Source organism: Schistocerca cancellata, chromosome 3 (genome assembly GCF_023864275.1).
Source record: "Schistocerca cancellata isolate TAMUIC-IGC-003103 chromosome 3, iqSchCanc2.1, whole genome shotgun sequence".
NCBI classification, from domain to species: domain Eukaryota; kingdom Metazoa; phylum Arthropoda; class Insecta; order Orthoptera; family Acrididae; genus Schistocerca; species Schistocerca cancellata.
In genome coordinates, this window is record NC_064628.1 from 390,141,678 (window position 1) to 390,167,712 (window position 26,035).

At 44.5% G+C, this 26,035-nt stretch overlaps 1 protein-coding gene across 1 annotated transcript in view; it reads right to left on the reverse strand.

The window, feature by feature from the left end:
• Positions 1 to 26,035, reverse strand: part of LOC126176326 (uncharacterized) — an 89,567-nt gene that overhangs the window by 52,735 nt on the left and 10,797 nt on the right. The window contains exon 3 of the mRNA XM_049923476.1: positions 12,416 to 13,594. Within this exon, the coding sequence (XP_049779433.1) occupies positions 12,416 to 13,594 (1,179 nt within the window). The remainder of the gene's footprint in view (positions 1 to 12,415; positions 13,595 to 26,035) is intronic.

A 26,035-nucleotide genomic window follows, 5' to 3' on the forward strand; every position in this document is an offset into this window, starting at 1 on the left:
TTCAGAACAGATGTTTCACTAAAGGTGCAAAGTTCACAACCTCTGTTACTCTTTCAGAAATAAAAATTTCCCTGCGGACCATGATTCAGCCTGAAGATATGACTTGACGTTTAAGTTACCGAACAGTTGAGCAACACAACGGAAGATTATGCTGGTCATTTCGAAAGCTGTGAACAAGTGTGTCTCTTGCAGAATGAATCACTCCTGACGATGAGTCATCTACACAGCACATATCCCGCAAGCTACTCTACAGTGAACTGTGGTGGATACTTCGTGCCGGTATTACCGGATTTCTGTGTAGCAACTTCAAAAAGTAAGTTACATATGTCCTTCCACGCTAAGACTATTGTTGCAACAAGAGTGGGACATTGTCAGAAGACTGTGCCTGTTCAGGGTTTCCAGGAGACACAATTCTGCTGCAGTACAGATAACAGGTGCGTCAGACTGTGCGATCGAAGTGGAGCAGCAAACGGTAACGAATTCCATAGCTGAAGAACGTAGAATAGTGGGATTCTCGTGGGCAAAACGTCTAATTTGCACACAGATTCATCGTGAATTTCTGGCGGTATACACGCCACATACGGTGTCCTGTCCAGCCGTAGTGAACCATTTCCAACAATTTGACCAAGGCCGCACAGACGTGGGTGATGTTGACTGGGAAGGAAGGGCGTCGACATCGCCCACAGACGACAATGTCGAGGATGAATATCTGTGGGGAAAGAGGTTTTTCTACGGGGAAGGCCATTCACACATCGGGAGAAATTGACGGATTGATAGAACGTTGCATCCATTGTTTACAGAGAGTGAGTGACTAAGCTGAAAAATAGTGGTATGTATCTGTATATTAAGGGGAAGTACCCATTACTACTGTTTACACAACTAGCGATAGATCACTGTAATCTGTATCATCAGCAGAATATGATATGGACCATGACGGACGACCTATAATGGAATGGTTACATAACACACATATAGGAAAAACCAGTAATAGACTGAGACTCGTTGGAAGAAACTCAAGTAGTTGTAACTCACTGACGAAAAACGTGGCTTACTTGTTCTAACAGCCGGCCGGAGTGGCCGAGCGGTTCTAGGCGCTACAGTCTGGAACCGCGCGACCGCTACGGTCGCAGGTTCGAATCCTGCCTCCGGCATGGATGTGTGTGATGTCCTAAGGTTAGTTAGGTTTAAGTAGTTCTAAGTTCTAGGGGACTGATCATCTCAGAAGTTAAGTCCCATAGTGCTCAGAGCCATTTGAACCATTTTTGTTCTAACAGTTCTGAGAGCATTAGCAGTCTATGACCGTTACCAGGCTGAATTAACACAGGATAACAGAAGATCCAAAGAAGAGCAGCCCATCTCGTCACTGTATGCAGTATAATCCGTGCAGAATTCTGTAGCCGGTAAATACACAGACTGTAGGGCACGAGTGGGGGGAGAGGTAGTGGTGGGGGTTACGGGTAGGCATTGTAGGGGAAACGTCGAGCGCTGGAGGGAAAGTGCCGCTCCAAACTGAAGCCTAGACTCACATTTTTTGTAAATATTATGTGGGACTCTCCACGTGTACACCTGCATGGTGACCATTCAAAAGGATCTACTGTCATCTCTGTTTCCGTTAGTATCTAAAAAGAATTCCGCCGAAAATGCAGCTATTTATTTTCACCTGACTTGTTAACCATTTCAGACTTTCAGAGTGGAGAATTTTGTGTAAAACCTACACATTTCTCTTGTTGCCATGTTAAAATTTACTCTGTCTCACCTCGCTAACATGCTGTACAGACACAGTTGCGAGAGAATTCTGAAACAGCGGTTTTGCAGTCTATTAAGTGAGGAACCGAGGAAAAGCAAAGTCAGTAGCTTATGAAAGAGGATATCCTCAGTACAAAAAATGTGTCATGTCATCGAAAATGTTCCAAAACCAATAGCATTTCCGTTTCACCAGATATTGATGACCCTTAGAAATCACATTCTTTCAACGAAAAAGTCCTTAGCTGCTGGAATAACATCGTAGATAATGAAGTTTTACATAATATCGATACGGTAAAATTCTCGTTTGTTCGCGTGCTATCATTTGGCAGAGTCTCGCTTCGGTATCTGAAACCATTTATGAAATCTGAGGAATGTCGAGGATATTTCACTCTGGCTTTATCGCTGGCGCGGCGTGATCGCAAATGAGCGTGCTACATCAGATCAGTTTTCTCGACATTGGTGACAGATAGATACCTCTTCCCAAGTCTACAGAAAAATTCCGTATGTTAGCTAAACTTTATACCCATTAACATATTATGTAATATGATCCAAACGCAAAATCGTAGCGACCACTCTTTTTCATTGCACACTTTACCGAATTTCGCGCAGTGTCTTACTTTCACGTAAATGTCACAATAACTATGGCCATCAACGAAATGATGGGCACATCATCACGAACCTGACATATAAAAGAAAGAACTTGCCCCCTTTTAACAGCCATGTACCGCAAGTCTGTAGGGGAACGGAAGATTCCAAATGACTGGACAAGAGTACAGGTAGCTCTAGTTTTCAAGAAGGGTCGTCGAGCAGATGCGCAAAACTATAGGCCTATATCTCTGACATCGATCTGTTGTAGAATTTTAGAACATGTTTTTTGCTCGCTTATCATGTCATTTCTGGAAACCCAGAATCTACTCTGTAAGAATCAACATGGATTCCGGAAACAGCGATCGTGTGAGACACAACTCGCTTTATTTGTTCATGAGACCCAGAAAATATTAAATAGAGGCTCCCAGGTAGATGCTATTTTACTTGACTTCCGGAAGGCGTTCGATACAGTTCCGCACTGTCGCCTGATAAAGTAAGCAGCTGTGTGGCTGGATTGAAGAGTTTTTAGCAAACAGAACACAGACGTTAAAGTAACCTCCGGCGTGCCACAGGGGAGTGTTATGGGACCATTGGTTTTCACAATATATATAAATGACCTAGTAGATAGTGTTCGAAGTTCCATGCGGCTTTTCGCGGATGATGCTGTAGTACATAGAGAAAATTGCAGCGAAATTCAGGAAGAACTGCAGCGCGGATAGGCACTTGGTGCAGGGAGTGGCAACTGACCCTTAACATAGATAAATTTAATGTATTGCGAATACATAGAAAGAAGGATCCTTTATTGTATGATTATATGATAGCGAAACAAGCACTGGTAGCAGTTACTTCTGTAAAATATCTGGGGGTATGCGTACGGAACGATTTGAAGTGGAATGATCACATAAAATTAATTGGTGGTAAGGCGGGTGCCAGGTTGAGATTCATTGGGAGAGTCCTTGGAAAATGTAGTCCATCAACAAAGGAGGTGGCTTACAAAACATTCGTTCGACCTATACTTGAGTATTGCTCATCAGTGTGGGATCCGTACCAGGTCGGGTTGACAGAGGAGATAGAGAAGATCCAAATAAGTGCGGCCCGTTTCGTCACAGGGTTATTTGGTAAGCGTGATAGCGTTACGGAGATGTTAAGCAAACTCAAGTGGCAGACCCTGCAAGAGAGGCGCTTTGCATCGCGGTGAAACTTGCTTTCCAGGTTTCGAGAGGGTGCGTTTCTGGATGAGGTATCGAATATATTGCTTCCCCCGACTTATACCTCCCGAGGAGATCACGAATGTAAAATTAGAGAGATTCGAGCGCGCACGGAGGCTTTCCGGCAGTCGTTCTTCCCACGAACCATAAGCGACTGGAACAGGAAAGGGAGGACATGACAGTGGCACGTAAAGTGCCCTCCGCCACACACCGTTGGGTGCCTTGTGGAGTATAATTGTAATGTAGATAAAGGTATAAGTAAAGGAAAAATCAAATTTTATCGAATAGTTTCTGTAAAATCGGTTGTGAAAGATTGCGGGACGTCTGCCTCGATTCTATGAGCGCCGACCGGTCGAAAGGTGGCAAACTCTTGTCGTCATCCCCTTCCGAACAAACGAATGAACTCGCCCAGCGCCTTGGGCGAAAACTGGTCACTGTGCATCGGCCACCTGCGAGGGCTATACTGGCATGCTGGGGCTGGTTACCTGCGGGTGTAGGCGGCGAGCAGCAGCTCCTGGCTGCGACGCCGGCGACGCCTCCTGACGGCGAGGAAGGCGGCGAGCGCCGCGGTCGCCGCCAGGCACGCCAGGATGGTGGACGCCGCCCCCGCGTACGCCGCCGTCACCGCCGCCTCCACGCGCGCCGCCCGCGCCGCCGCCTCCGCCTCCGCCGCCGCCTCCGCCTCCACCTCCGCCACCGACACCGCCTCCCGGCCGCTGCCATCAGCTGGCCATGACGTCCCCATCGTCGACGTTCTCGGGACCCAGCCGGGAGAAAACTTGACCAGCAGCCTGAAGTGCACACGAACCAAAACAGCCGGTCAGTAGCGCCTGCTGCAGGCGGCACGGCAGCTCAGCGTGTTCGGTCAGAGAGCCGGTTGGCCTCTGTAATAAAAAACTGAGTGGAAGGATCAACCACCGAACTTGAACAGGATGTCTTGCGACGTCTGCAACGACCAAACACAACGATCAATAACAAACAACATGCAAAAAAAAAGAAAAAAAAAGAAGTGTCTTGCGGTAGCGTTCTCGCTTCCCGCGCAAGGGATCCCGGGTTCGATTCCCGGCGGGGTCAGGGATTTTATCTGCCTCGAGATGACTGGGTATTGTGTGTCTTTCATCCTCATTCACTCGCAAGTCGCCGTAGTGGCGTTAAAGAACTTGTGGAGCGGCGGCCGAACCGTTCGCCCCGCGAGGGCTCTCCCGGCCACTAATGCCATACGCTCATACAGGGTGTTACAAAAAGGTACGGCCAAACTTTCAGGAAACATTCCTCACACACAAAGAAAGAAAATATGTTATGTGGACATGTGTCCGGAAACGCTTACTTTCCATGTTAGAGCTCATTTTATTACTTCTCTTCAAATCACATTAATCATGGAATGGAAACACACAGCAACAGAACGTACCAGCGTGATTTCAAACTCTTTGTTACAGGAAATGTTCTAAATGTCCTCCGTTAGCGAGGACACATGCATCCACCCTCCGTCGCATGGAATCCCTGATGCGCTGATGCAGCCCTGGAAAACGGCGTATTGTGTCACAGCCGTCCACAATACGAGCACGAAGAGTCTCTACATTTGGTACCGGGATTGCGTAGACAAGACCTTTCAAATCCCAGCATAAATGAAAGTCAAGAGGGTTGAGACCAGGAGAGCGTGGAGGCCATGGAATTGGTCCGCCTCTACCAATCCATCGGTCACCAAATCTGTTGTTGAGAAGCGTACGAACGCTTCGACTGAAATGTGCAGGAGCTCCATCGTGCATGAACCACATGTTGTGTCGTACTTGTAAAGACACATGTTCTAGCACCACAGGTAGTGTATCCCGTATGAAATCATGGCGGTGAATCGAGGAAGTACAGTACATACTGACGAAACTAAAATGAGCTCTAACATGGAAATTAAGCGTTTCCGGACACATGTCCACATAACATCTTTTCTTCGTGTGTGAGGAATGTTTCCTGAAAGTTTAGCCGTACCTTTTTGTAACACCCTGTATATATATTCTTAAACACTCAGCGTGCGCCTAACGTAATATCAAGGCGCTTGCGGGAGAAGGCAGTGTGCGCCAAAGAAACTGGTATAGGCATGCGTACTCAAATACAAAGATACGTAATCAGGTATAACACGTCGCTGCGGTAGGCACCACCTCCGTAAGACAACAAGTGTCTGGCGCAGTTATTAGATCCGTTACTGCAGCTACAATGGCATTTATCAAGGTTTAAGTGACTTTGAAAGTGGTGTTAAGTCGGCGTACGAGCGATGGGACACACCATCTCTGTGGTAGCGATGAAGTGGCGATCTTCCCGTACGACCTTTTCACTGTGACTATAAAGAATCCGATAAAACACCAAATGTGAGACAGTGAAGCGGCCGGAAAAAGATCTTGCAAGAACTGGATCAATGACGACCGACGTGACAGAAGTGTAACCATTCCACGAATTGCTGCAGATTTCCATGCTGGGCCGTCAACCTGTCTCAGCGTGTGAACCTTTCAACGAAACATCATCGATATGGGCTTTCGGAGCCGAAGGTCCGCTCGTGTACCCTTGATGACTGCACGACACAAAGCCTTACGCCTCGTCTGGACCCGTCAACATCGATATTGGACTGTTGATGGCTGGAAACATATTGCCTGGACGAGTCTAGTTTCAAATTGTATGAGTGGATGGGCGTGTACGGGTATGGAGACAACCTCATGAATCCACGGACCCTTTATGTCAGCTGGGGACTGTTCAAGCAGGTGGAGGCTCTGTAATGGTGTGGGACATGTGCAGTTTGAGTGATATGGGACCCCTGACCTCTGACAGGTGACACGTACGTAAGCATCCTGTCTGATTTATTGCGGTAGAGTGTAGGCCACTTTCACTTCTAACGAGGCATCCTACGCATTTTACATTGTATTCACTAGGACGCACAAGTTCTAGGAGATCTTACACCTAGTCTGGAATCAAACACTTAGAAATGACCAAGTTATAAATAGTGGAAACGATAATAGCTATAGCAGAAAAGAAACACAATTTATATTTGCACATAAAAAGTAGAACAAAAAAATTAAAATAACAGGCAGGCAGATTTAAAGTGAATAGACTAGCAAGAGTGAATGTGAGAGCAGGAGTAGGATAGGAAGAGATAAAGGAGCATGACAGGATACTAGTCAAGAAGAGATCGTGGAAAGAAAGGGAGTTGATCGATTAAGAAATGAAATGAGAAACAAGCTTCAGTACGAGAAGATGGGAGCAATTGCTTAGCTTTCTGACAGAGGGAACAGCTCATATACTGTACGTTAATTTTGTAAGGAAAATTATGAAGTAGACAAACCAAAGTGCTGCAGCCTTTTATTAAATGCAACAAGGCATTAAACTGTGCACAGAGTGCTTAACAACTCGTTCCAGATGCCTACATTACCAATAGAAAAGGAGTTTGCGAAAGCCATTGCTCTAAGGATGATTGCAGTCACCATACGAGGTAAAGGACATGTTGAGTTACTGTTGTTATGCGATGACTAGTAATTGATCTCGGATGCAAGGTGCTCCAGTGTATGCACACTGAAGAGCCAGTGATGTGGAGATAGCATACGTTAGTTACGTAACTTGTCTTGCTCCATCCACTGTTAACTGCTCGCCTTAGGTACCTGCTGATGGACATCATGTAATAAATCATTGAATAAACTGAAACTCAGGTTCACGTATTATACCGCCAACTGAGCTTTTTATAGTCCAAAAATGTTTCGGCTCACTTTTATCATTATCAGTGGGTACTTTCATTCATGTCATTCTCTAGAATGCTGTATTCTAGTCCTTCTTTACGTTAATGTATGTCTCGCCACAGGTTTTCTCATGATTCCTGTCCTCTTATGCTTTCCTCGAAAAAAAGTGGCCATTGATAACAACTTAATCGTGTTAGTATTTCCTGAAGGATGTTAATAAATATTAATTTTAAAGATTGTAGCACCTTTCTCTTGCTGCAGTGTATTTTTTACATCCATTCCAGATGCGTCTCACTATTTATATTGCAGGCAAGTCGGGGGAATATTTTAGAATAATACCCGTGTCCAGATTAGAGAACATACAGATTCTGACAAGACAGGTGAGTAATTGGTAATAACATTGTGTTGATGCAAAATTTATGGTCAGAGATGGTTCGAATATATAACTGCCACATGTAAAAACAAAACTATATTTTTCCTAAAAAATCCTCTGAAAAATGGCTTTAATATAGAGGGCGACAATTATTGAACTATATGAAATAAAATCGTCATAACTTCTGAACGGTTTGCGTTGGATTTTCAAACTGTACGGTTGGCCGCGGGGTATGATAGAAGTTAATATGCGCATGCGCCCTGTTATTGTTGGCCACTTCCATTTGGATGAGTTAGTCAGTAAGAAAAATTGGTGCATTTGGGGACTGAGGATCCGCACTACGCCATCGAGAAGTCTCTTCACCCTCAACGGATGACTGTGTTGTGTGCAATGTCCAGTGGCGGAAGAATGGGTGCGATATTCCTTAGAGCACAGTGGCTACTGAACTGTATGTGAAAGTTTTGGGAGATGATTTCATCCCCATGATCCAAAGTGACCCTAATTTCGACAAGATGTGGTTCATGGAAGAGGGAGCTCGACTCCATCGAAGCAGGAGGGTTTTTGATATCCTGAAGGAGCACTTTAGGGTACCCAGAGGCCACTGACCTGGGCCTCGGTTGGCCGCCATGTTCTTCGGATCTGACCACATGCGACTCCTTTTAGTAGGGCTACATTAAAGCCAAGGTGTACAGCAGTAACCCCAAAACCATTGCTGAGCTGAATACAGCCATTCAGGAGGTTATAGACAGCATCGATGTTCCGACGCTTCTGCGGGTCAGGAAGAGTTTGTCTATTCGTCTGCGCCACATCATCGCCAAAGGATGTCAGGCATACCGAAAATGTCATAACCTAAATCCGAATATCTGTAGTGATGTTCGCATGTTGAATAATATGTGTGCACACCGTAGTTTCTATCTTATTTACGTTTTTTTCATACAGTTCAATAATTATCAATCTGTATGTTGGCCTTTATTCACTCCACCGTCTCGCTCCTATCATAGTTCATGCGACCACCTCAGTGGATGGTGGTGGTGGTGGTGAGGATAGCGGTGTCCATCTACGAAGTCTGACCTCCAGTACCTGCACTATCGCTGTCGGTTGCAGATTTCACTGTTCGGAAACTCTTTCTCATTTTCTAGGGTCAGTGTAGGGCTCCACGCCTGAGTTATACGCCGCTTTTATCAACTAGACCATCTTACCAGGTGGCAAACTGGGATAGAATGTGTACCATAGAAAACATGCACACACTGATCTGTATCTGCTTGCCTCCAGTAGTCACTACAGCTCCCAAAGTGAAGGCATTTAACGCATACTTGTTCATACGGCGCGATCCATCTGCGACAAAGACATTTTTTCCAAATGAGCTGGAGCACCTGGAGACGACATTCCGAAGAAGTGAGTACAGCAGCAATAGGACATGGCGTGCGTTTAGACAGGCTGTACCGAGACAACAGCAGGAAGAAAAAGAAGAGCACAAATCACTAGCATGTATCCCCTTTGTCGTCAATACTTCCAGAAAAATCAGTAAATTCTTGAAGTGACATAATGTTAAATGTCTAATTCGTTCAACTCTTAAAACTTTGGCACTACTAAGCTGAGTTAAGGACGTTCCAGCACATCGAAAACTAGGTTAAAAAATGATCCAAATGGCTCTGAGCACTATGGGACTTAACATCTATGGTCATCAGTCCCCTAGAACTTAGAACTACTTAAACCTAACTAACCTAAGGACATCATACAACACCCAGTCATCACGAGGCAGAGAAAATCCCTGACCCCGCCGGGAATCTAACCTGGGAACCCGGGCGCGGGAAGCGAGAACGCTATCGCACGACCACGAGCTGCGGACTCGAAAACTAGGGATCTACCAAATCCCCAGCCACTGCAGCAAAGCAACGTGGGGAAATTATATGCATGGAAGAAAAAGGTGCCTTTGAACATAGAGGCCACACAGTGTACGATCGTGGTACCACGAGTAAATCGACGAGCCGCCAGCACCAGCCATAGGGGGCCAAAAATTTGGAAGATGACTTTAATGTAAACCAAAACCGTTAAATAAACAAATATTATTGCGATCTCGACTGTTGGTTTAACCTAAATATAGCACCAGGTCGCTGTATTCCATTGACAATGTTGTCTAAATTTGTGAATTACACCAGACCACCAAATCAGCCATAGCTTATCATAGTATAAAACTGGCCATACTATGGATACAATAACACCACGATGCTTAGCCAGTCTTCCTCGTTCTGGGATTGCATGATTACAGAGGCCATTAAATCAGGATTGTGTGGCTAGTGAAGGAAATTACACACAAAAGAATCAGGAGTGGAGCCCTGCACTGAGCCAAGGAAAGGAATAGTGTTCCCGTGCAGTGAAGTCTACAACTGACAGTGATAACATGGACACTGCAAATCAGTGTACAGAGCTGGACACTCTTACCCCTGCCACCACTACCATCCACTGTGGTGGCTGCGTGGATAGCGACATGAGAGGAGTGATGGAGGTGGTAATGCCCAAGGTATACAGGATGTCACCAGGATCTGAGTCCACAGCTCATGGTCTAGTGGCTAGCATTGCTGCCTCTGGATCACGGGGTCCCCAGCTGGGTCAGGGATTTTCTCTGCCTGGGGACTGAGTGTTTGTGGTATCCTCATCATTTCATCCTCATCATCATCATTCGTGACAGATGCTAGACTGGTCTGTGTAAAAACTGGGCTGCATAAAAACTGAGACTTTGTGTAGGCACTGATGACCATGCAGCTGAGTGCCCCACAAACCAAGCATCATCATAACCAGGCTCTGAGCAACAATCAGCACACACCACCTGAATATGGCAATGCATCTGTATGTCCAAATATCATGGAGTAATTGTGTCGTGACCCATCCTGACACCCAAGAATTGTGCAAGATTAATAGTTACCTCATAATAGGCGATCCAGAATCCCCTATTTTCCTCCGCAAACTTGGTTGCTGAATAAGTTTTAAATCCAAATGATGATGAGGGGACGATTTTTACGTGTCGCACAGGGAATCCGCGCGGTCTCGGAAGCCTTGTCACGGTTCACAACAGCTTCCCCCATCGGAGGTTCGAGTCCTCCCCGGGCATGGGTGTGTGTGTTGTCCTTATTGTATGTTAGCTTAAGTTAGATAAAGTAGTGTGTAAGTCTAGGGACCGATGACCTCAGCAGTTTGGTCTGCATCTACATCTACATCTACGTCCATACTCCGCAAGCCACCTGACGGTGTGTGGCGGAGAGTACTTTGAGTACCTCTATCGGTTCTCCCTTCTATTCCAGTCTCGTATTGTTCGTGGAAAGAAGGATTGTCAGTATGCCTCTGTGTGGGCTCTAATCTCTCTGATTTTATCCTCACGGTCTCTTCGCGAGTTATTCGTAGGAGGGAGCTCGGCTCTGAGCACTATGGAACTTAACATCTTAGGTCATCAGTCCCCTAGAACTTAGAACTACTTAAACCTAACTAACCTAAAGACATCACACACATCCATGCACGAGGCAGGATTCGAACCTGCGACCGTAGCAGCCCCGCCGTTCCGGACTGCAGCGCCTAGAACCGCAAGACCACCGCGGCCGGCCTCGTAGGAGGGAGCAATATACTGCTTGACTCCTCGGTGAAGGTATGTTCTCGAAACTTCAACAAAAGCCCGTACCAAGCTACTGTGCGTCTCTCCTTCAGTGTCTTCCACTGGAGTTTATCTATCATCTCCGTAATGCTTTCGCTATTACTAAATGATCCTGTAATGAAGCGCATTGCTCTCCGTTGGATCTTCTCTATCTCCTCTATCAACCCTATCTGGTACGGATCCCACACTGCTGAGCCGTATTCAAGCAGTGGGTGAACAAGCGTACTGTAACCTACTTCCTTTGTTTTCGGATTGCATTTCCTTAGAATTCTTCCAATGAATCTGGTTTACCGATGATCAACTTTATATGATCATTCCATTTTAAATCACTCCTAATGCCTACTCACAGATAATTTATGGAATTAACTGCTTCCAGTTGCTGACCTGCTATATTGTAGCTAAATGATAAGGGATCTTTCCTTCTATGTATTCGCAGCACATTACACTTGTCGACATGGAGATTCAATTGCCATTCCCTGCACCATGCGTCATTTCGCTGCAGATCCTCCTGCATTTCAGTACAATTTTCCATTGTTACAACCTCTCGATATACCACAGCATCATCCACAAAAAGCCTCAGTGAACTTCCGATGTCATCCACAAGGTCATTTATGTATATTGTGAATAGCAACGGTCCTACGACACTCCCCTGTGGCACACCTGATATCACTCTTACTTTGGAAGACTTCTCTCCATTGAGAATGACATGCTGCGTTCTGTTATCTAGAAACTCTTCAATCCAATCACACAATTGGTTTGATAGTCCATATGCTCTTACTTTGTTGATTAAACGACTGTGGGGAACTGTATTGAACGCCTTGCGGAAGTCAAGAAACACGGCATCTGCCTGTGAAGCCGTGTCTACGGCCCTCTGAGTCTCGTGGACGAACAGCGCGAGCTGCGTTTCACACGACCGTCTTTTTCGAAACCCGAGCTCATTCCTACAGAGTAGATTTCTAGTCTCCAGAAAAGTCATTATACTCGAACATAATACGTGTTCCAAAATTCTACAACTGATAGATGTTAGAGATATAGGTCTATAGTTCTGCACATCTGTTCGACGTCCCTTCTTGAAAACGGGGATGACCTGTCCCATGGGAACTTACCACAAATTTCCAATTATTCCGATTGTTCCTTACAAACTTACCTGCGAGTGCAGTTGCCTGCTAGTGCAGCCGCAGCGGCGGTCCTCGGAGGCGTGGAGACGCGACAACCACTGACACAGAAGGCCGTCGGCCTGACGGCGGGGTCGCAGGCGGCGGGGTTGCCGCCCAGGTTGGCGCAGGCGAGTGCGGGGTAGGGCGGGAAGGGCAGCAGGTCGGCGAGCCGCAGGCGGTTCCAGCTGAGGTCGAGGTAGCGCAGCCGCGGCAGCGCCTGCGCAGGCGGCGGGCCCGCCCAGCGCCGGATGGCGTTCTTGCGCAGCGTCAGGTTGTGCAGCCCCTGGAGGCCGGCGAACGTGCGCTCGCCCACGGCGCTCACGCGGTTGTCTTCGAGGTCGAGCATCAGCAGCGAGCTCGCGTTCAGGAACGGCTCGTCGGCACTCAGCGCCACGCGGTTGTGGCGCACGAACAGCCACTCGAGCTGCAGGTTCTCGGCGAAGACGTCCGCGGGCAGCGAGCTCAGCAGGTTGTGGTCCAGGTAGAGGTGACGCAGATCCGTCAGCTCCCGGAACAGCTGCGGCGGAAGCTGCCGCAGCCCGTTACCGCACAGGTGCAGGTACAGAAGCTCGGTGACTCCGGCGAAGGCGTCGGCGGGCAGCGAGGTGGCGTTGCACGAGTTGAGGAAGAGCACCCCCAGGGAGTCCGAGCGCAGCCAGCTGCCGAGGCCGGCCACCTCCAGCGGGTTGCCGCTCAGGTTGAGGATGAACAGCTGCGGGTTCCACGAGAACGCGACCGGCGCCAGCTGCTGCACCTGGTTGTAGCTCAGGTCGAGCACCTTCAGGTCCGGGAGGTCCGCGAACGCGTCCTCAGACACGAACGTGATGCGGTTGTGGTCTGCGAAAAGTTTCTGCAGTGACTTCAGCCCAGTGAAAGTCTCTCTCGTCAGGTTCTTAATACGGTTGAACGATAGGACGAGCTCCTCGATGTATGTCAACTTTGGGGAGGCGTTAAAAGTTTCCAGCCTCAGACGAGAACAGTTCAGAACTCCCAGACGCTGACGGCATTTGGGACGGCCTGTTGCCGTGTCGAGTGTGGGTGGGGCCGGTTGGCTGTGCTTAGTAACTGAGTCTTCTGATGCTGAGGTGCTGGCTCTCGAGACACTCGGAACGGTTGCAGGTGCACCGTAGATATCTTGAGACACTGCGCTGTCTGAGATAGATCCAGACCTGTCAATAATAGATTTCATTGGTAAAATCATTTCCTGAAATGTTTGCGAAAGTAAAACTTCACTCCCCCTCCACACTGCACATCTTTGGCAGTACTACAGTGTGTGTCATGTTGGAAGATGGTCCAGTTCTTGAACCATTCTGCACATCTTCCGCTACCAGCTCACATCAGCCAATGAAACATACTCTTCCTCAGAGAAAATCACTGTGAACAATCTTATACAGTGACAGATGCTCTCCTCGAAACTGTGATGTGACCATATTTGAAGAGAATGCAATATTATGCCGTATTGTCTACAGCAACTCTTTGCATGGCTTGCCATTATGAAAGTGTCTGCCCCTCCTGCTAGGCATAAGCAAATCTCACCTCTCCACACTTCCCCATAACTTTTTCTCTGTGCAGAGACATGATGGACACAGTAATGCACTCATTGCAGTATGAATGGGTTTACAGTGTCCCCTTTTTTGTTATTGATCACTCAGACACAATTTTTTGGAATTCTGTCTTACTATTGGATTTCTCGTGTAAATTTATTTTTCCCTGCGACAGTTAATTTAATTTTCATACAGAAAGACTTTATTAGTTCTGAAGCTCATTCATCCATGAAAAATACTGTTCGGGGTGAATCAAAAAGAATCATCCGATTTCAAACAATCATAACTGCTATGTTATTTGATATATGTGCGTGAACAATGTACTGTTCGAAAGAGGAAATTCTCGAGTTTCACATGGTTGCCGCTAGGTAACAGCAGTGAGCGCCCACTTCAGTTCTAGTAAAAGTGGTGTCAGACAACAGAAAGGATACTGTGTTCTACGTTTTGCGCAATGCGGGTCAGTAATAACTGTTAAGCATGACTTCCGTACTAGGTATGGATGATAGGATGCAAAGCATTAGACGATAGCACGAACCATTCCGAGAAACAGGTTGTTTATGTAAAGGCAAATCGCCGGGCCGTCCACGAGTGTCTGACACAGACATCGAACGCATCCGCCATAGTTTCACAAGGAATCCGCAGAAATCCGCTCGCCGTGCAGCTCGACAGCTCAGCATACCCCCGATGTCCGACTGGCATATGTTGCTTCGACGTTTAGACGTGAAACCATAGAAAATTCAACTACTGCAAGCTCTTCATGAAGGTCGCAAACAACAACTTGTGGAGTTCTGTTTTTTCGTTCTCGGCAAGATGGAGGATGACAATTTTCTTCCAGGCTTAGGTGTTTAGTGACGAGGCAACATTCCATTTAAATGGAATGGTGCACGGTCATAATGTGAGAATATGGGATACGGAACAACTACATGAAATTGTATAACATGATAGGGACTCTCCAAAATTAATATGTTTTGTGCAGTTTCACGGGAAAAGGTGAATGTGTCCGTTTTCCTTTGTAGACAACACCTGTGAAAAGTTGTGAAAAAATTCATTGTATATGTTTATTAGTTTCAGAAATATAGACGTGCCAATTTGGATGATTCTTCTTGATACAGCCTGTATTTATGGGTGGTAGCAACATAGTATCTGAGCACGCCAAATCCAAATAACAATAACCATTTCTGTTCAGAGTTTCATTGCGCCAAATTCCCTAAATCAATACGAACATTGATTATTAGATATTACCAGTCTGTGTACCTAGATACATGTCCAAGGTATGTGAAGATGAAAATCGCAATATTTTACCAAAGAAACTGACATTATTTAGATTTAAGTTAGTAACTAACGAATAGGTTTTGTCCTGCTTGAGGTAAATTCAGTTATCTTAAGTATCTGTAATACTGTACTCATAGTGATTCACGTATTTTTATATGAGTATTTTTGTGCGCCTGCTCTGCGTTTTGCCAAGAAAATTCATTTATCGTCATCCAAATATGTTTCGTTACTGGAGTGGCGTTGCAAGTGAAGTGCTTGCCGTAAGATAGTGTAAAAAACATATATTAGAAATCACTGAAGGTGCTACAATGGTGTGAAATGTGTGCGAACATAGGCTTCCACAGCTACTGCCATTTTCAATGAAGCATTTCGGGCATGTGACCATGTTGTCATGTTGTGCTACAGTCCCAGATTTTATTCTTAGTCGGAATTGCCCTTCATGGAGGCAGTCTGTTTACCAGTGAGCACTTGATGAAGTGCACTTCAAAGAATGACTAAGCCATTGCTCAATGTAATAACATGACAATGCTGTCTAGTAGAAGGAAATTTTTGTAGACGCGTGAAACATATATTGGTGGACATAAGGAAACAGTGTGTAGGGCAGACTGGATTTTCAAAAACATTAATGAAAATAGTGCAGATATTTGTACTAGATTATTGAACGAATGCAATCCGAAGAAATTCTCCTAATTCTCCTAATTTAAAGAAAAACGGTTCAGTCATTTTTCCACTATCCTTTCTCGTGCACATGAATCATCTTCCATTGTGCTCATGTTGACCAGACGTAGACACATTTTCAGATGAACTGGGTACTCTAAATAATCTTAACAGGCAGAAGCAGGCGAACGAAAATAATAACTTTAAAATAACTTCTTCCTAATTTCTAGTGAATGTTTTCTTTCCTGATTTTAAAAAGATACCAGAATCTTCGCTTTTACATGACAATGGCCACAACATCAAATATTCATTTACGATTCAGACAAACGTACCAGCTACAGAAGAATTATTTGATGTTTATTTTGGTGTTAACGTAAATAAAGGCATTTCTGGATCTTTTTAATCATTTCTACGCAGCCAGATCGTGATATTGCAAGTATCAGAGAGAAACTAATCTGGTAGATAATGTAGTTTGCTCATTCTAAACAATTTTTTTAATTATTATTCTATCTTGTTCGAATGACTGACTTCTAGAAAAGTAGCTTCCATAGTGTAAGTGTAATACGTTGTGATCACGGAAGATCATGTTTATTATTTTGTACATAGCTATTTAAATAGTCAGTTATCTTAAATGCAGCATTGAAGTTCATGTGCAGTCCCCCCCTCCCCCGCCATTGATATGAGAAGTAAATAGTACAGAATAGACAAGAATTATGACGTCTGTTACTAGAAGACAAGCGCAACAAAAGATGGATTTCAGTACTTCTCGTTACAAGTTACTTTACCTCAGAATGGTATGATTAGTCTTATCAAATCTATACCTTTCAATCTTTATCTAATAACACTAAATGCCTGACACGTGAAATTAAAAAATGAGCTGCAAGAGTTTTTCCCAGCTAAGTCCTCTTTCCATACAATAATTTTTATTTCCGATCCTGTAGGTATATAGTGCAATACATTTGCTTCTGTTATCATACTCTCATTTTTAATGTCTTGTGAGTGTGAACTTCCTTAAATGCAGACATATGGAAAAACAGTTAAGAGTATGCAAATTGGCCAAAACCATCTGCTACTTACGCTGCAAATGGGTGTTGTGTACATCGTACCATTCCAATAACGTTTCACTCTGTTCTATTAAATTTTACCCTGTTCCATTAAATGACAGAGAATAGGAATAACAAGTATTTGAGAACCTCTGTGTGATCTGTTACTTCTTTTCTTGCTCTCTGCGACATAGATACATAGGAGGGGAAGAGTGAAAATATTCACGGTTCTGACCTGAAAAACGATGCTGGAAATTTCCTAAGCATATTCTCACGAAATGTGGCGCTTCTTTCTACCAGCGTTTAAGGTTTTACAACTTTTCTATTATGCTCTTTCGCCAGTCAAACAAACTTTTGTCCATTCGCATTGCCGTTAATTGTTTAGACTCCGTGTCCCCTTTTAGTCCAACCTTATATGGGTCCCTTTTGCTGCAGCCGCGCTTAAGATCATAAACAAAGGAATGTGTTTCAGTGATCACATAACAAATTCGACGTTAGACAAGGAGCAGCAAGCGAGAGAGAAAGTTAAGTAAAACGTATTTCGTTTGTGATTATTTTCTCCCAGTGATAATTACTTATGTGCAAGAATGGTGTCTATACATATGTAAAATGCCTATATTTTGTCTGATTTCTGCTTGGGATGGAATATTACAGAGTCATTAATCCTGTAGTTAAAGGATACCACGTTTTGACGTATCGTGAAGGGCATAAGTTTTAATCTCCGTACATTAAGGGACTGCTCCATGCTGATATTTTAGCGAGCTCTAATTAGTGTTTACCGCCCAAAAATAACTTAATTTTCTGTGGAAAGACATAGATTGCAGTTACTACTATTCGTTAAATGACTAACGTACAACATGAACAGAATCGGTTCCAGTACACTCTCCTGGGGTGCACCAGTCATTACTTCAGTGCTTGTAGATGACTCTCCATCCAGAATAACGCGATGCGCCCAGACTAGCTGGAAATTTTATGCTCCAGTCGCAAACGTGGGTAGACATGTCATAGCAATGTACACTCTAAGACTTAAGAAACGACGCACCACGAAGGAGTTATGGAAATTGCTCACAGTTTATATTCATTCAAGTATCGACGGAAAATGCAAAATTGTACACTTTGGCAACCGACGGATGACTCGTGTTGCTGGAGCGCAATTTCATCGTGCAGCAAGCAATGACATTAAAAGGGGGACATATCGGTACCAGGACATAAACTCTTTGTGGATTTCATTCCGTGTACTCAGGGGGACAGTGAGTATGCCTCGCAGACAGGCATATGAGCAATGTACGAGAGATATTCGGAAAGTAAGGAACGATACGTCACGAAATGGAAACCACAGTGAAAATCAAAACTGTTTTATTTGCAACAGTTAGTTACAACTTCCAGATACTTATCTCCATAGTCGCCGATCCGACTTAGACGTTTGTCGTAGCGTTGTACCAACTTTCCAATACCCTCGTTATAGAAGGCAGCCGCCAGTGCTTTTCGCCAATTCTCTACGCTGGCCTACAGCTCGTTGTCTGTGCCAAAACGTTGTCTTCATAGCCAGCGGTTCATGTGAGCAGAGATGAAACTCAAAGGGAGACAAGTACGTGCTGTATTGTGGGTAATCAAACATTTCCAATTGAAAACGATGCAGGAGCATCTTCATTGCCCCTGCAGGATGCGGCTGAGAATTGTCTTGAAGAAGAAAACGTGTCACAGTTACGTAATGTTGGCTGCATAGCTTCAGGCGAAATTTCTCACCAGGTCCTCGTACTTGGCGGAAGACACTATTGTTCTAGGTTTCTTTATGTGCTCCCTGTGTGCTCAGAACTAAAAAGAACGACGTAACGCGATCGATGGACACACTAGAGACACTGCCCAACACACCTGTGCAATACGTCATCGGATTTTCACTGTGGTTTCCGTTTCGCGACCGATAGTTCCTTACTTTCCGAATAACCCTCGTATTTCGAGAGAAGACGTGTAGTTGGGCTCAAAGAAGCCTGTTGAGGTAATCGGCGAATCGCCTGACATTTAAATAGGAGTGATGCCACTATTCGATGATGTTGGCAGGAATGGGCGAACAATGTCCGAACACAGCATCAAGAAACAAGTGGCCCACTTAGGGAGAAGACAGAACGTGAGGATTGGGCAATCGTCAGAGAGGCAATAAGAGCCCTGGATTCAACATTAACATCAATCCGACGAGCAATTGCAGCTTCGATACCAACAAAGACCATTAACAGGCGGCTCACAGAAACAAGGCTGAGCTCATGGCGCCCCTTGCGCCAACTACCGCTGACATTTGCATACCAACAAACCTGTGGTCACGGGCAAACTTAGTCTGAAATATCATTGACTGGAGTAGAGCTATTTTCAGTGATGAGTCCCACTTCGACATGAGCCCCGATGACCACAAATATCACTGACTGTAGTATAATTATTTTCAGTGGTGAGTCCCAGTTCGACAGAGCCCCGATGACCACAAATATCATTGACTGGAGTATAACCATTTTCAGTGATGAGTCCCAGTTCGACATGAGCCCCAATGACCACAAATATCATTGACTGGAGTAGAGCTACTTTCAGTGATGAGTCCCAGTTCGACATAAGCCCTGATGACCACAAATATCATTGACTGGAGTAGAGCTACTTTCAGTGATGAGTCCCAGTTCGACATGAGCTCTGATGACCACAAATATCATTGACTGGAGTAGATCTATTTTCAGTGATGAGTCCCAGTTCGACATGAGCCCCGATGACCACAAAAATCATTGACTGGAGCAGAACTATTTTCAGCGATGTGTCCCAGTTCGACATGAGCCCCGATGACCACAAATATCACTGACTGGAGTAGAACTATTTTCAGTGATGAGTCCCAGTTCGACAAGAGCCCTGATGAACAGCGAAGACGTATCTGGAGACGCCCCAGACAGCTGTGGGATACCAACCTGAATGCCGCCCGCCGTACGGCCCGACAACTGGGAGTGATGGTCCGGGGTGCCATTTCACTCCAAATCAGGACCCCTTTGGTTGCCATTTGCGACTCCCTTACAGCACAGCGGCACGTCGACGATATTCTAAGCCCCGTTTTGTTGCCCTTCTTGGCAAGCCATCATGGGCTTACATTTCAGTAAGTTAATGCCCACCCACACACACACCAAGAGCTTCTAGTGCTTGTCTTCATGGTTGCAAAACCCTACCTTGGACAATAAGTTTGCCGGATCTTTCCCCAATGGAGAACGTTTGCAGCTTTATGGGCAGGGCCCTCCAACAAGTTTGAGATGTTGACGATCTAACGCACCAATTGGACAGTATTTGGCACGCTGTCCCTCAGGAGGACGTCCAACAACCCAATCAGTTCATGCCAAGCCGAATGATAGCTTGCGTAGGAACCAGAGGTGCACGAGCGCATTATTGGTGTGCTTAATTTGTGAATATCTTCCACTTGAATAAATCATCCAGTTTTTCTGGTAATCATTTGTTTGTCTGTACATTTACATCACATCTACTGATTGCTGTCCCATCTAGATACTTTCTGTATTGTGTGTCACTTTTTATTGTCTTACAAGCGGACCCTGCAAACTGTAAATCACGGATTTTGATGCGCTTCAAATAGTTGTAGAGGCACTCACCCTAAAGTACCCGGCTATCCGGTTTTCTAGCAACAGGCCTTGGTTTTTGAGAAAATCGATTTTGAAGTTCAAGTTCTGAATATCTGTAACATTAGACGTGTTCTGAATAAGTCAGCGTAGTGCAGCGGTAAAGGTTCACGTCTCCCACGCTGAAGGTGCCGTGTTCGAATCCTGCTCGTGTACATTTTTCTAAATCTACCGAATTTTTCAATTTTATTTGAAAGAATATCAGGTGTGCGAAATTGTAAACATGTATTCAGTCCCAGCAAAGTGCACTCCTATGCCAGTCTGCAATGTTTATTTTTAGCGACAAGTGAAAATCTGTACGAAAATTATTCAGAATGCTCCCGACTTGATGAAAGTCAATAGAGAGATCGCTTCTAGGGAAGATTCGATAAAATTGCATTCGCTAATCCTACATCAATTCAGCGTACCTAATTTTGAAAGCATGATTAGATACGCATGGTTCGCATCGAAATTAGCTGACGAAAGAGAAATATTTTTGAATGCAAAAGAATTGTGTTTCCCGGTTTCGTTCATGAAGGAACGGTGCTCCTTCAAGACGGCTGCTTTCATAAAATGCCTGTGGTGCTGCGAAAGTTTGTGCTTCTGTTGTTTCTATGATAAGTATCACCCACAATATTGTTCTGGCATATCAAGCAATGTGGATGATGGAAAATAAGATTTCTAATATTGTATGACAGAAAAAATTAATAACAATATATCTTTATAATTCCGCGCACCTCACACTGTTTTTTGATATTCTTTGAAATAAAATTGAAAAACTCGGTCGATTTTGAAAAAATAATGCGCACTCAGGATTCGAACACGATACCTGCAGCGTTGTAGCGGTAAACCTTTACCGCTGCGCTACGCTGACTTGATCAGAATTTAAGTAATGTTACGGGTATACAAAGCACGTAATGAACTGCAAACAAAGTTTCTCAAAAACCAAGGCTCGTCGCTAAAAAACCGGATAGCCAGGTACTCAGGACGAGTGCCTCTACAACATATTTTAAGCCCATCAAAATCCGTGATTTATAGTGTGGAGGGTCCCCAATCTTTAAGAACGACGAAGTGATACTGAATCAAAAGTTTTCCAGAAGTATAGAAGCACCAAACAATGGAAATACTGAAATAACACCGAACAAACTCGCCATCCTCTTTATTTGGCACTGAGAATACCAAATACGAAAAGTTCGAGATGAGTTTTGCATAATCGGTGTTTTCAAAAACGGAAGTTATTCTGTTCAAGGTTGGTCGTAATATTTGAACTCTCAATACACTCTAAGACAAAAGTGAATTATAGTAAATTGTCTTGCCACACAATATTATCATACATGGCGCACACGATCTACGGAACAATTAACAAACCCAAAACTTACTATATTGTCAGTTTTATTATTTATATGAACGCAGAATCTGCAGCTGTGGAAATGAGCGTTTGGCGTCATTGGCTGGGAGGCCCCTTACGAGGCAGGTCCGGCCGCCTTGGTGCAGGTCTTATTACATTCGACGCCACATTGGGCGACCTGCGCGCCGGATGGGGTAGAAATGATGATGAAGACAACACAACACCCAGTCCCTGAGCCGAAAAAATCCCCGACCCAGCCGGGAATCTAACCCGGGCCCGCGGGACGGCAATCCGTCACGTTGACCACTCAGCTATCGGGGTGGACATCTGCAGCTGTGATACGTATCATGTAAATTGAAGTTTTTAGGGGAGGGGGGGGGGGAAGGGAAAGGAAAGGGCAGGAAGTAATGACATCAGTTGCATCGGGAATTTTGTGCGGAATCAGCGACGACGAGTGAAGAACGTCTGCCAGACTGGGACGCGAACCCTGTATCTCCTGTATACTAGGCAGTGGGGTTAAGCACTGCGCCACCCGGACATAGGGTTTATCGGACTATCTCAGCACTATCCCCAGTTGACTCACATTCACACGTAGCGCCACCTATCTGCAGTCCCCATACATGTCCTCCACACTCCACAAATTTTGGATTATCACTGCAGATTGTTCGTAAACGTGCATCTGCACTGATGTTTGTGGATTCATTGCCCGTCGAGGCATATCAATTACCTGAATGCAACATGTCCGAAAGAACAGACACCACACATTCGTATAACTGCCTTACCTGAATGCAACATGTCCGAAAGAACAGACACCACACATTCGTATAACTGCTTCGCCCAGATGGGGAATGAATCTAAAATTAGCAAGCATGCAAGATATGGACGGGGACTGTGGATAGGTGTCCCTGGAGGGGAGCGTGGGTCGTGAGGGGGGCGGGGGGGATATCGAGATAGTGCGCGCATTTACGATAAACATTGTGTCCGGGCAGTGCGGTGGTTAACCCAACTAGCTTCTAAGTAGGAGATCCTGGGTTCAAGTCCCAGTCCGCTACACATTTTCACTCGTTGATGCTGATTCCTCAAAAAGTCCCAATGCAGCTGATATCATTAGTTCCTTCCTTTTATCCCCCGCCCCCCTCCACCTTCAATTTACATAACTGTATTGTTATTCGTATTTTGTAACTTAATTTTATGTTCGGCTTTGACGGAACATGTTTCTACTAATTGATGAAGTATCTTGAATGTCGAGAAAGTAATTATTATTTTGCTTCACTATACATATTTTATTTTGAGATAATAATGTTTCATAGCAGCTCTTTTATGGTAACTTAATTGCTGTAAGTATCTTAAATGTCGAGAAAGTAATTATTATATTGCTTCACTATCCATATTATATTTTGAGATAATAATGTTTCATGTTTGTTGTTGTTGTTGTGGTCTTCAGTCCTGAGACTGGTTTGATGCAGCTCTCCATGCTACTCTATCCTGTGCAAGCTTCTTCATCTCCCAGTACCTACTGCAACCTACATCTTTCTGAATCTGCTTAGTGTATTCATCTCTTGGTCTCCCCCTACGATTTTTACCCTCCACACTGCCCTCCAATACTAAATTGGTGATCCCTTGATGCCTCAGAACATGTCCTACCAACCGATCCCTTCTTCTGGTCAAGTTGTGCCACAAACTTCTCTTCTCCCCAATCCTATTCAATACTTCCTCATTAGTTATGCGATCCACCCACCTAATCTTCAGCATTCTTCTGTAGCACCACATTTCGAAAGCTTCTATTCTCTTCTTGTCCAAACTATTTATCGTCCATGTTTCGCTTCCATACATGGCTACACTCCATACAAATACTTTCAGAAACGAATTCCAAACACTTAAATCAATACTCGATGTTAACAAATTTCTCTTCTTCAGAAACGCTTTCCTTGCCATTGCCAGTCTACATTTTATATCCTCTCTACTTTGACCATCATCAGTTATTTTGCTCCCCAAATAGCAAAACTCCTTTACTACTTTAAGTGTCTCATTTCCTAATCTAATACCCTCAGCATCACCCGACTTAATTCGACTACATTCCATTATCCTCGTTTTGCTTTTGTTGATGTTCATCTTATATCCTCCCTTCAAGAACTATCCATTCCGTTCAACTGCTCTTCCAAGTCCTTTGCTGTCTCTGACAGAATTACAATGTCATCGGCGAACCTCAACGTTTTTATTTCTTCTCCATGGATTTTAATACCTACTCCGAATTTTTCTTTTGTTTCCTTTACTGCTTGCTCAATATACAGATTGAATAGCATCGGGGAGAGGCTACAACCCTGTCTTACTCCCTTCCCAACCACTGCTTCTCTTTCATGCCCCTCGACTCTTATAACTGCCATCTGGTTTCTATACAAATTGTAAATAGCCTTTCGCTCCCTGTATTTTACCCCTGCCACCTTTAGAATTTGAAAGAGAGTATTCCAGTCAACATTGTCAAAAGCTTTCTCTAAGTCTAAAAATGCTAGGAACGTAGGTTTGCCTTTCCTTAATCTTTCTTCTAAGATAAGTCGTAGGGTCAGTATTGCCTCACGTGTTCCAGTATTTCTACGGAATCCAAACTGATCTTCCCCGAGGTCGGCTTCTACTAGTTTTTCCATTCGTCTGTAAAGAATTCGTGTTAGTATTTTGCAGCTGTGACTTATTAAACTGATTTTCGGTAATTTTCACATCTGTCCACACCTGCTTTCTTTGGGATTGGAATTATTATATTCTTCTTGAAGTCTGAGGGTATTTCGCCTGTTTCATACATCTTGCTCACCAGATGGTAGAGTTTTGTCAGGACTGGCTCTCCCAAGGACGTCAGTAGTTCCAATGGAATGTTGTCTACTCCGGGGGCCTTGTTTCGACTCAGGTCTTTCAGTGCTCTGTCAAACTCTTCACGCAGTATCGTATCTCCCATTTCATCTTCATCTACATCCTCTTTCATTTCCATAATATTGTCCTCAAGTGCATCGCCCTTGTATAGACCCTCTATATACTCCTTCCACCTTTCTGCTTTCCCTTCTTTGCTTAGAACTGGGTTTCCATCTGAGCTCTTGATGTTCATACAAGTGGTTCTCTTATCTCCAAAGGTCTCTTTAATTTTCCTGTAGGCAGTATCTATCTTACCCCTAGTGAGATAAGCCTCCACATCCTTACATTTGCCCTCTAGCCATGCCTGCTTAGCCATTTTGCACTTCCTGTCGATCTCATTTTTGAGACGTTTGTATTCCTTTTTGCCTGCTTCACTTACTGCATTTTTATATTTTCTCCTTTCATCAATTAAATTCAATATTTCTTCTGTTACCCAAGGATTTCTACTAGCCCTCTTCTTTTTACCTACTTGATCCTCTGCTGCCTTCACTACTTCATCCCTCAAAGCTACCCACTCTTCTTCTACTGTATTTCTTTTCCTCATTCCTGTCAATTGTTCCCTTATGCTCTCCCTGAAACTCTGTACAACCTCTGGTTCTTTCAGTTTATCCAGGTCCCATCTCCTTAAATTCCCACCTTTTTGCAGTTTCTTCAGTTTTAATCTACAGGTCATAACCAATAAATTGTGGTCAGAGTCCACATATGCCCCTGGAAATGTCTTACAATTTAAAACCTGGTTCCTAAATCTCTGTCTTACCATTATATAATCTATCTGATACCTTTTAGTATCTCCAGGGTTCTTCCATGTTTCATAGCAGCTCTTTTATGATAACTTACCGCTGACAATATTTGCAAGTCAAGGGAGTGGACAGAACACTTACTTTTATGTCTTAGAGTCTGAAGTACTCACATTGACTCTACTGTGAGCACTTCTGGACTAAAAGTTTATTGAATGGCAGCTCTCACTGAATTGCAAATGAAAACCTGGTCGAACTGCACTTGACTTTACTGCGATGGTAATCTGTGACTCATGGTAACTTGAGAGGCTGACCAGTGGAGCGGAATGTTGGGGGTGGAAGGGGGAGGGGGGGGGGTAGAGGTATGGTGGGTGGTGCGGTATGGGAATACTCTTGTGATGTTTGCGTGTGCATATTTATTTCGTTTTAGGTTAACATCTTTCCAGGTTTTTTTATTGCATTGTAACTAGCCAGTGGATACATCG